General features: G+C 36.0%; 1 protein-coding gene across 3 annotated transcripts in view; it reads right to left on the bottom strand.

Moving 5' to 3' along the window:
- CREB1 (cAMP responsive element binding protein 1) overlaps window positions 1-10,838 on the bottom strand; it is a 51,643-nt gene extending 40,805 nt beyond the window's left edge. Inside the window, exons 1-3 of one of the 3 annotated variants that reach the window (XM_017546695.2) lie at window positions 10,168-10,836; window positions 6,113-6,259; window positions 5,318-5,359 (exon numbers count right to left, since the gene is read on the bottom strand). In XM_017546695.2, the coding sequence (XP_017402184.1) occupies window positions 5,318-5,359; window positions 6,113-6,259; window positions 10,168-10,281 (303 nt within the window). In that variant the 5' untranslated portion in view covers window positions 10,282-10,836. Of the gene's footprint in view, window positions 1-5,317; window positions 5,360-6,112; window positions 6,260-10,167 lie in introns of all 3 variants that reach the window. The other 2 variants (XR_001830413.2, XM_017546696.2) reach the window with 2 other exon arrangements.
- Window positions 10,839-12,564: the final 1,726 nt, after the last annotated feature.

Raw genomic sequence — 12,564 nt, 5'->3', positions numbered from 1 at the left:
GAAACCAGGTAAATCTAGTAATTTTTAGTAAAATATAATGAAGTAATTTGCCCCATCCAAACACTTTAAAGTCTAAGTACAGTCTGAAAGACCTAAAAGTCAACAGGCAACATATAATAAATTCACAAATGACAGATAAAAAGATGGGTAATGCTGAATTTAGTTTGTGATTTTCAGCAGAGTAATAATGCTATAATTACTGCCAAAGGAGCACACAGAAAAGTTTTACATTAATCAGTAGCAGCTGTAAGTAGCCCACACAAAAGAGTTTCTGCACAAACTTTCTCATATACAGATCAGGAACTATGAAAAAGCCTGAGCAAAGGATCAGAAATTCAAAGAATAACAAGACTGAACTCAAAGCCAACAGTACTGTGACAACTGTTATTTCCCTTCATTAATAATCCAGTCAGTTCCTCTGTGGCTCTTTCTGTGCCCACTGCTTGACTCTCATATGCCCCAACCTTCTCTTAAGAACATATAGTGATTAAGGAACACCCCTGCCTCCAAGTTGGAACTCATTGAAACGATGTTAAAACATGCCATGTCAACTACCCACATGATAGTTTTGAAATGAAACAAATGCCTTTTTTTTTTTTTTTTTTTTTTTTTTTTTTTTTTTGTTTTTTTTTTTTTTTTTTTTTTGAGGCGGAATCACACTGTCACGCAGGCTGAAGTGCAGTGCAGTGGCATAATCTCCACTCACTGCAACTTCCAACTCTTGGGTTCAAGCGATTCTCCTGCCTCTGCTTCCTAAGTAGCTAAGACTACAGGTGCGCATCACCATGCCCAGCTAATTTTTGTATTTTTAGTAGAGACAGGTTTCACCATGTTAGCCAGGATGGTCTTGATCTCCTGACCTTGTGATCTGCCCACCTCGGTCTCCCAAAGTGCTGAAATTACAGGCATGAGCCACCGTGCTGGGCATTAATGTTGTTTTTTAATCTGTGTCCTTTGATTTTTTTTTTTTCTAACTCTGGATCTATGGCCCTTAGTGAAAAAATAAAAGGTTGCCCTTTTCTGATCTATAAGATTTTGTCAAATCACACAGTTTAAAAAAAAAGTTGCTTACAACTTTTTAAACGTAAAGCGAATTCAGAGCACTGAAATGAATGTAACACTTCCTCTTTGGGAATACTATCTGAAGAGAAGTAAGCCATGAAGCCAATTCCTATGGAGTCCCAATCTATCAATTAATCAATAATAAAAATATTGCCACAGAATATACCATTCCAAGAATGAAGCCTAATGTAAACTATGGATTTGGGTGGTTATGATGTGTTAATGTAGGTTCATCAAATTGTAACACAAATGTACCAGTCTCGGGGGGAAGAATAGTGGAAGCTATCCACAGAGCTGGGGAGGGAGTATATAGGCCATCTCTGTACTTTCCTCTCAATTTTGGTGTGAACCTAGCACTGCTGTTAAAAAAAAAAAATCATACTGGACCCACATTACTGAGATCAATAAAAATCACATCAAAAATCTATTTTACAAATAACAGAATAAAAATATACATATGAAAAATTATATCCCAATTATAAATATCACATATCATCACATTCCAATGATGGACCCCTTCCTTTTGTTCTCATCTCCTGTCACTTATTAACTTCTTTCTGAATTCCTTAAACAGGTCTTTAATTTTGGCTACTTGTACATAAACAAATTTTCAAAAGGCTAAACTACCGCTTGTAGATATAAAGTTTTAGATCTGTATTTCTCAACTTTGGTTTGTTTAAAACCCATACTATCTGTTTATATTGAAAAGGTGGAGGACTCCCTGTTTTGATTATTGGAAATTTAAAAATAAACCGTAATGTAACTAGAACCAATCAAAGCAATGGTAATACTTGACGTTTCCTAACACTATACATGGTCCCCTGGAAGCTTAAGTACTCTCCCTCAGTAGGGTTGAGATTTATGGTTTGGATACAGTTTTTAATTAAAAAAAATTTTTTTAAGAGACAGGATCTCACTCAGTCACCCAGATGGAATGCAGTGGTGCGATCACAGCTCACTGCAGCCTCAAACTCCTGGGCTCAAGTGAGCCTCCAGACTTGACCTCCTGAGTAGCTAGGACTGTAGGCATGCACTACCACTCCCAGCTAATTTTTAATTTTTTTTTTGTAGAGACAGGGTCTTGCTATGTTGCCCAAGCTGGTCTTGAACTCTTGGGTTCAAGATTATAGACCACTGGCCATTGCTCCTGGTCTTACAGTGTTTTACTCATTGGATCAAGAAGCTTACTGAAAGTCTAGATCAATGATCTTCAAACTCTTTTGATCTGCATGTATCTTTTATAAATAAGAAAAATTTACGTAGGCATACATTTTCTTCTTTCTAAATTTTATGTATTCATATTATAAAACAAGAGTTCTTAAAGAGATAGGATAAACATAAAGATTTAAAATTTCTACATTTCTCAAAGAGAAATCATGTAATTTTTCAGGACAGTGAGAATTGTATGACTTAATATGCTTCATTAAAAAATCATTTACCAGTTTTCTTTTTTTTTTTGAGACAGAGTCTCACTCTGTCACTCAGACTGGAGTACAATGGTGTGATCTTGGTTTACTGGAACCTCCATCCCCCAGGTTCTGGCAATTCTTGTGCCTCAGCCTCCTGAGTAGCTGGGACTACAGGTGGCCACCGCCATGACTGGTTAAATTTTTGCATTTTTAGTAGAGATGGGGTTTTGCCATATTGGCCAGGCTTGTCTCGAACTCCTGAGCCCAAGTGATTCACCTGCCTCAGCCTTCCAAAGTGCTGGGGTTACAGGCATGAGCCACGGGAGCCTGGTCTCATTTAATACTTTATAACTGTCATTTAGAAATCAGATTCTAAGCTTAGGTTTTCTGAAACGTGATTTAACAATTGCTGGCACTGAAAAAGAAAACTCATGATATGTAAATAACAAAACTAGGTGCATTTTAGGTGTGCTTACTAAATGATCATTTTCATCTACCAATTATGCAAGCATTCAATGAGATTTATCTAGTTTATTTTCATCTCCCTGGCTCTAAGTCAGTTTACTGCATGTTAATAGGAAGGCGTTACAATTTTGTATTTTTAACAAATAAGTCTAACACTTGCTGAAACTCCAGAAGACTTCTGAACAGTTTAGAAAGTTCTATTTATAGGGTTTTTAAAGTATAAAGATTTGAGATTTTAAAGGAGACAAACTTACATTGTAAATTGCATCTCCAATCACTTCGCTCCTCACTTACTCTATTCCAGCCATACCCTTCTGTTATTCCTTGATATCCCAAGTATACCCTCACTTCCAAACCTTTGGATCTGCATGCCTTAGCCTCCTTCATTGCCTTCTGGTCTCTGCTGTGTTCCCTGACCACATTCCATAAAGTAGAACACCCTTTCCTCCACATCATTCTCCATCCCTTTCCCCTGGCTTTATTCATCTCTCTCGCACTTCTTCTCACCTGACACACTTTATTTCTTCATAGTCTGTCTCTTTTCATTAAAATATGATCTTCTTGAGAATAGAGAATTATTATTTGCTCACTCCTGTCTTTTATAGCAACTAGAACAGTGACTGGCACATAGCATGTGACCAATAAACATTTGTTGCAGGAATGAATGACAACCTAAAGTAATAATCTATTCTCACATCAAGAGAAATGTACCTTGTATATTTTGGAAACTTTATTCTGGAATACTAATGAGATCTTCCATCTAGAAGTTTGAAGGACCATTCCTCTCCTTGTTTGATCATCTCTTCTGATATAAACTACTTTCTAGTTATTAACACTAATCACTATTAACTGGCTAAGATAACCATTAAAATAGACACTTACAGTTTAGGCCCTTTAAATAAAAAAATATATTTGTATCTCTATTTGTAGAATCCAAATTTCTTTTATAAATACACACTCTTTAAATTAGGAGTGCAGCTCACGTTAACAGACCTTAAGGGAAAAATGTGTTCCTTAAAGATGAATACAAACAAATAAAAAAAAAAATACATAATTCTATAGTTAATGGCCATAAAATCTCTATGTCCAAATTATGTTGTCCCAGATTAAAATCAAGAACACAATCAACAGTATCACATATTATAATTAAAAACAGTAATCTTAGCAAATTTTGTAGCTGTAACTTAATTTTTGTGTTCTTTATAGAAAGATCTTCTACAAGTGAAAAAGAGAAAGGTAGATGTGCCCAAGGTCAAAAAGAGAAAGGCAGATGTGTCCAAGGTCATCTGACTTACTAATGTCCAAACTGAGTCTGGAATCTAGGTCTCCTCACTAGCAGATCAACTTTTTAAACTACTATCAAGAGGAGAATATGGGTAGGGAATTAGCAATGGCACAGTATGGAGAATGGTAAGGCGGCACTCAATGGAATAAAAACTAAGGCAAAGGACTATTGCTCAGTCATTGTGATTTCATAGAAATATCAAGTTCTTAGATCTTTACATGCACAACACTATCTTTCACTTGTTAACAAATTCCATTCCCAGTGTCTTATGGAAATTCATACAACTTGATGATTTCACACAAAAACATTACTTCTCCTCCCCCACACTCCCACTTAAGTGTCAAAGCGAACCAAAAGCACAAAGACAGAATGAAGTAGAGGTGGGTAATAGCAGTTTGATGACTCAATAGTATAAAATGGCTGACAAAATCTATTGAGGACATTAATAGAATGCTTCCAGGACAAAGAGCACTTCTCCCCTCTACAAATATTAATCAGTTCTAGTTACCGTATGTAAAGAAAACATAACAGCTCTCACCCAGAAGAAAACAACCAGGATGGTGAAGAGGAATCAAAGTTATACCATCTAATAAATGGCAAAAGAAAAATAGTTTGTTTAGTCTGGAAATTTTCTTAAAAATAGGAAGGGTGCGGGGGATGGGGAAGAGGAAGCAGTCCAATAGAACAGGAATTAGACTTGCTAATCTAGTTTCCGAGAATAGAACCTGTGTTTACTCGGGATCACTAGGTAAAAGTTTTAGAAAGATATATTTTGGATCACTACAGAGAAGAATATTTTAGCAATCACTCCTAATTGTAAATAGGTTACCTCAGGAGATTGAGCTTCCTTTCTCTGAAAGTGTTCAAGTAATGCTAGATTACCATTAAGAAGAGGGGAGAAATGTTATACAGAATTAAGCAACAGACTAAGGGCTGGGCAGGTAACAAGTATGGCCTAGACCCAGAAGATCTCCAAAGTTTTTGTTCAAGTCTTGAAATTCCATGTTTATAGAGGAAAAGGACAAAGACATAAAGAATATTTTCTCACCTTCCTTTCTAATAATAGTTCTCTCCAAATCTAGGACCTAGGACTCACCTGTGTTCCGGAGAAAAGTCTTTTTAAGTCCTTACAGGAAGACTGTGAAGCAAAAAATATGAAATGGGAGGCTGGGGTTATGGCCTACTTGAATGAACGTTCAAGTCTTTTTTTTCAATAAGCTCAATTGCAAATATCTATACTGCTCTTGTTTCCCTACAGTTAAATAGAGTAGTCACCTTCAAAGGCCTACAGTGCCTTTATTACCTGTGGATCAAACCCAAAGGAAAGATCTCTTCTCTCCAAATAATAAGATAACATGCATAGTATAATTCCTGACGCTTAAGATGTACCCTCTGAATATATTATTATTTCAACGTACATACTGTAACTGAAAATCCTAAGCATAGCTGACTTTACAAATGCTTTATGTAATTTCTAAGTTCAAATAATATCTTAGGTAAGGTTATTAAATTTTGATCGAGGGTTTATTTTTCTCCAGCTGTAGATTTAGAAAATTAGTTGTTATTTTTGCATCTCAATTTTCCTTAACTAAGGTACTTCAGTCCTACAGTTTCTCCCAAACATTTCCATGTTATCTCATGTACTTCATTATTTTTCCCAATCAATTCTTTTTCTTCTGCAGCTTAAGAAATCAGTAATTTTATTATGTTTGCTCTTTTGTACATATGTTCCTACACATAAGGTGACTATACAGATGCAGCATATTCCTTTACTGTGAATAAAATAAACTCTGAACTAGATGTGTCCTTATTTTCATAACTAGTGAAAGGAGAGAGATATGGCTATAAACAATAGTTATTAAAATAGATCCAGAACTTTTTATACACATACCTGAACTGTCTGGACTTGTGGAGACTGAATAACTGATGGCTGGGCCGTCTGAATAACTCCATGGACTTGAACTGTCTGCCCATTAGGCAGCTGTACTAGAGTTACCGTAGGAGCAGATGATGTTGCATGAGCTGCTGGCATAGACACCTATGGTGTTGAACATAGAGAAGAATTATCATCACAGATACTGTTTGGCAGTACTCGTGCTCAGTATGATATAACTGATTAGAAGCAAAAATGTGACCTTTTGGTAGATATGTATTTCACCAATATGAAAGTAATGACTAAATTTAATATTCTTTAAGGAAAACACTATTAAAAAGGCCAAAAACTATACCCCTACAGTTTTCAGCTCTTCCCAAGTGACAAAATACAAAAACTATTTTAATGTTATATCAAATATGTAACACAGACTCTCTGAACACGAGTTACTACTTTATTTGTATGGTACTTTACATTTTCCCATCTGCTTTCATTTCCAATTTCTGATTTTGCTCTTTGAAGAAACTGAAGACTGGGTGATAAGGATCTCCATTTTAAAAACAGAAATAACTGCTCAAAGAGATTAAGTGTTCACCCAAGGTCAACAGATATACTCTCCTTGAAGAAACATAAAATTCTTCAGAACATTATGTTAAATAAGTCATGTTCTAAAATCTAACTGCTCTCAAGCATGAGCAAACATGACCTACTAACTCTAGAACTAAAGCAGTTTTAATGAGTCAGTATCCAGGTTAAAAGCGTCCTTAAATCATACATGTCTATCACATGGTGTTTACTGCTTCTATGCTTGAACACATTCAGGGATAGGAATTTTATTTACTCATTCAGGAAACAGTTATTGGGAACCTAAGTTCCAGGAATAATGTTAGAACCGAAACTACAAAAATGAGAAAGATAGTGGCCTCTTGACTTCGAATAAATTATTGGGGGGATGTATGTGAAGGAATGGGGAAGAGACACAAGTAAACACAATTCAGTGCAGTAAATGAGGTTTGCAGTAAATGGGGAAGAGAGACACAAGTAAACACAATTTAGTGCAGTAAAAGAAAAATAGACACACTGAGAATTACTCTACCCAACCTAAGAGAAGGGGAGGCTACCAGGGAAGAATATGAATTTAAAACAAAAGAAAAAAAGTTAAAACTTGCTATTACTTACAGGAAAGAGGCATAGAATTTAAGTAAAGAGTGGAGCAGTGGCAAAAACAAAGAGAAATAGCATATGTGGCAGAGAGGGATAACCAGCAGCTCAGCACCACTAGAGCACATAAGTGTATGATGTATGAACTTGGGAGAATGAAAATAACAGAGGCAAGCGGGGCTAGGTGTGCTAGTCATAAAAAGCCTGTATTATGTCACATCAAAGAAATTGCATTTTACCTTGAAGGTATTGGAGAAGCCACCGAATGAATTTTGAACTCTTGAATACCATCATGATGTTTCCATTTAGATAGATCACTTTAGTGGCAGTGTGAAAGACATATATTTCAGGGGGAAAAACTGGTGGTGGGGAGACCAAGAAAGAAAGCCTATGCAGTAGTTAAGATGATGAAGGCCAAAAGTAGGGCAGTTAGTAGTAAAAGAAATGAGAATGAGGAAAGTGATTTTATGAAAATTTGGAAGCAGTCCAGAAAGGGCTTTATGAATGGTTAAAAGGTGAGAGAGGAATTGCAGATGATCCACATTTCATGTCTGAGAGAGAACTGGTAGACTATGTTCTTAATTGAAAAAGAGAATGCAAGAAGTTAGGACAAGCTTTTGGGCAACTGGGGTTGTAATGGAAGATGATGAAACTAATCTGACATCTGAATTTATAGAGATGTTTATTTTGGCAGGGAGTGAAATATTTGACTGTGAAGCCTAGGGGAAAGATCTCTATAAAGACAGAATAAAGGTTACAACTAGGAGCTTACAACTTTGGATAGCAAGAAAGTCCTTCCTTTATTAATCACTTTCTCTTTGGCCACTATGAATCTTGCTTAGTTTTATTTGATTCTCAAAATGTAGTCCAGGGAATAGCTTCATTAGAGTAACACAGGATACTCTATAAAGTCAAATCTAACAGGAACCCAATGATACTTTCCCCTACACTAAAGTTTGAGAACCATAACCTTATTCAAAGTATCTCATCTCAATTCCATATAAATGCTCTTCTAATATTTGAAGCAATTACTATGTTCTCTATTCTGAGTCTTCTCTATGGAAAATATACCACGCTAACTCAATGAATAATCCCTTTTCTACACTAATAATTGTATATAATGGCTCCTCTCATTATAAATTTATAAAATACCGATATAGAAAAATAAAACAAAACCCTTTATATCACTAGCACCCATAGCTAATCACTTTTAATATTTCTGCTGTAGATCTAGATATTTAAGCACATATGTGCATTCAATTTTTATAACATGCTGTCTTTACTCAGCTAGCCCTTCTTTCTCATGAAACCACTGAAAAACATGCTTTACCATATCAAGAACCCAAACTATGGGAAAAAGGAAGTAGGGTGAAAGGAGTTCCCAGGTTAAGGCAATACAACCGACTCTGGGGACAACCAGACCGGACAAAATAGTGTGACTCCAGAGATAGATATATTAAGGACTATTATCATAAAGATGCCTGCTGGCATTGTATCATCATCTTTTTTTTTTTTTTTTGAGATGGAGTCTTGTTTTGTCACCCAGGCTGGAATGCAGTGGCACAATATTGGCTCACTGCAACCTCCGCCTCTCAGGCTCAGGTGATTCTCCCGCCTCGGCCTCCCAAGGTAGCTGGATTTACAGGTGTATGCTACCACGCCTGGTTAATGTTTGTATTTTTAATAGAGATGGGGTTTCACTATGTTGGCCAGGCTGGTCTTGAACTCCTGACCTAAAGTGATCTACCTGTATCAGCCTCCCAAAGTGTTAGAATTACAGGCATGAGCCATGGTGCCTGGCCTAGCATTGTATCTTCTTACTAGAGGGCAAAATGCACAGATGAGCCCAGATTCTTATCTGTGCTCTCTTACCTTGACCCTGTATTGACGGAAGTTCTGGCTCTCTCCCCTTCATTCCTGCAGCCTGCCTCATATGAGTTCTTAAATGTATTTGGCTTTGTCTTATTCCTGAAGGCTGAAGGTAAACCCTAGTGGCCTTAGGAGAAAACACAGAGTAGCCCACTCCTTCTGACTATATTCTTGCTGGAAATCCAATATCTGGCTCACACTTTATCTCAGCCAGACACTCCAAGTGTGGTGAGCCCTCTATTTCCCATGATTCATTCTTGCTAGGTGACTTCTCTAGGAACTTTTAAACTCTTGGAGAAACTGAAGCTACATATATCAGAGCTTCTGCAAGGATTATATTCTCCTGGGAACATTCATCCGAAAGAGGCGGTATCACACTATTACCTACCAGGTTTGTATTTGCAATTTGTTTTTTTAATTAATCACCTTTCTCATTCATATCTATGTAAACAGCTGTTAATAAAATATTTGATGAAAATACATGCAAACAAAATCGTAAGAATGAGAGAAAATATTCTTAAAGATAGGATGTTAAGAACTAAAATGAAATGAAACAATCAGGAATTATATTTAAAATATACAGGAAACCAAAAACTACTCTCATCCTTAAAATTTCCTTACATGTCAACTTATTTGCTTATCCTACTTTTTAGTTTAGGTATATAAACAGACTTTCATATTATCTGCATCTGCATTGCTGAAAAATAAATCTGTGTCATTTAAAAAAAAAGCAGTTGTCATACATAGCCAAGGTTTTCTTCCCTTATTTGAAAGCGTCAATTAATTTACCCATAAGTTTAAAATGTAACTATTTTTGGATCATTTCACTAAAAATACTGTATTATTGTTTAACAATACATTTTACTGTTATTGAATTCATATTATCATTTCTAAACATATGCTAATAAGTAAATAGGAATTTTGATACTGTACGAATATTTCTGCTTGTTTTATGTACATCTCTGTAATAACAACTAAATTCTCTTGGAAACATATTCCCCTAGGAAGAGACACAACCTGGTATCCCTCCATGTATTTTATACCTGGGCTAATGTGGCAATCTGTGGCTGGGCTTGAACTGTCATTTGTTGGTTTTCAGCTTCTGTTACAGCTGCATCTCCACTCTGCTGGTTCTCGGCTCCAGATTCCATGGTCATTTAGTTACCTATAATAATATGGAAGAGTGTTACAAGCACCACAGTGCTTTGTGCTTTTGTGACTTTAAAGGCAAATTTCAAGTTATAAATAGGTATAGGTGGTGGTTAGATTAGCAAACGTACTCAGAATCCTAGTTAAAATATAATGTAGCTGAGTTAGTGTCAAACTTGTTCAAATTTGCTGAGCTGTAGAAGTTCTAGTCCCTTCAAAAAAGAAAAAAACCTTTTTCCTCCTTGGCTGTTTCTTCCCAATGGGATATTACCTCGTCTAGAAATAAGAAGGGATTCTTCTCTTACATGAATCTTCCCTGCTAAGAAGGAGAGGTGCAGTGGCAGCAAAATTATAATTTTTCCAAACTATACTGAGGTACAGAGAGATGGCAGTGTGTGGAAGTGAGCTAATGATGACAAAGTCTATTAGATACTGGCCTCATGGTACCTCCTATAAGGGTATTTCCCCCCATAAGAGGGAAGAAACTGAGGAACTGTAAGCTCATTTCAAAAGCAATTACTTGTGGTAGGACAAAAATCAGCTCGTTTCAAGCCCAAGAATTTTTAGAAATGAGGTTTCGCTCTGTTGTCCAGACTGGAGTGCAACAGTGTGGTCACAGTTCATCTCAGTCTCAAACTCCTGGGCTCAAGCAATCCTCCCACCTCAGCCTCTAGAGCAACTGAGAATACAGGTGCATGGCACCATGCCAGGTAATTTCAAGAGCTTGATTTGTGGAATTTCAAGGTAGCAAGGTGGAATAAATGGTCACAGAGCCAAACTAGAGGTGCCAAACACTGAAAAAGTTAAGACACTCTGATGCCTCACCCCGCGTACGGCACGCAACACTATATTGTACACATATATACATACATACACAGAGAAGTAATTAAAAAATTTTTAATTGTAAAATTCTGGGTAAGATAAAAACTGCTCTTACTTTTTGGACTCTGCTTTGCTAAACACTTAGTATATTTGTTGGGTAATCTAACCGTGGATGGCAGCAAAAGTAGAGTGGAGAGCAATTCCTACCAGCAGTAGCTACTGTAAATAGAGGGTAGAGAAATCTCTGATAACTGGGGAAGCAATCCTGTCTAAAGGATTAAGAAAATAGGCAATGTTTCTAATGCCTGTTATAATTCAGTGCCTTACATATTATCTGTCAAAACAAATTTGTTAATAGTGAGGAACTACCTTTAGTGATTTCACAAATAACACAAAAAGCCCATGACTTTTCTAGAATATATTTCATTTATTTTATAACTGCAATTGATCATCAAAACTGTCACTGATCCTTGTGATCATTACACTCCATCACAATGTATTACATACTTATACATCTTGCTATCTCTCATAAGATTCTATAAAAAGAAAGTGTTTTACAAGTGACAGTTTAAAAAATGGAAACAAAAATATCTCTGTAGAAATGAATATAAATAGTTTGAAAACAATTATCCATCATTAACAGAACCATTACAAAATTGTAACAATGAAAAGAATATTAAGACATTGTAAAATAGAACCACATTTATATTTTAAAAAAAGTAAAACAAATTGTAAAGGTTTATGCATGCAAAAGGTATGCAAGATTAAACACTAAACTATAAGCAGTAACTATGAAGAGAGAAATACAATTTTGTAGAACTGTACAGAATGACTTTCACCTTTAACTCTTTACATATTTTAGTATTTTAATATTGACTAAGTTTCTTTCTTCCCATGAGCATGGATTCAGGAATACCTGTACAATTAAAACAAACTTTAACATCAGAAGACATGTATAACATTTAAAAATAATGAACCAAAACTATAATCATGATTTTGAATCATGATATACAAAGTTTTTAAAATCCCAGATCCTTTTTATATGTAATTTCCATTTTTGTTTAAATTGTCTAAATTGTTTACCCTGCTTTTCTAAATTATAAAAAAATAACTTAAAAAAAGTTATCAAATAACTGTGGTTATCACTGGTGATTAACTCACTGAGTTAAATATTTGCGACCTGTGGTCTTTTAAACTAAAAATTTAAGAAAGACATCAGGCCAGGCGTGGTGGCTAACGCTCCTAATCCCAGCAGTTTGGGAGGTAAGGCAGGAGGATCACTTGAAGTCACAAGTTTGAGACCAGCGTGGCCAACACAGTGAAACCCTGTCTCTACTAAAAATTCAAAAATTAGTTGGGCATGGTGGTGGGTGCCTGTAATCCCAGCTACTGGGGAGGTTAAGGCAGGTTGCAGTGAGCTGAGATCATGCATCAGCCTGGGCGACAGAGCCAGACTCCATCTCAAAAAA

This window comes from Cebus imitator, unplaced genomic scaffold, assembly GCF_001604975.1.
Source record: "Cebus imitator isolate Cc_AM_T3 unplaced genomic scaffold, Cebus_imitator-1.0 Scaffold191, whole genome shotgun sequence".
Classification (NCBI taxonomy): domain Eukaryota; kingdom Metazoa; phylum Chordata; class Mammalia; order Primates; family Cebidae; genus Cebus; species Cebus imitator.
The sequence above is the reverse complement of the archived record's forward strand: the minus strand, read 5'-3'. Positions and strand labels throughout refer to the sequence as shown.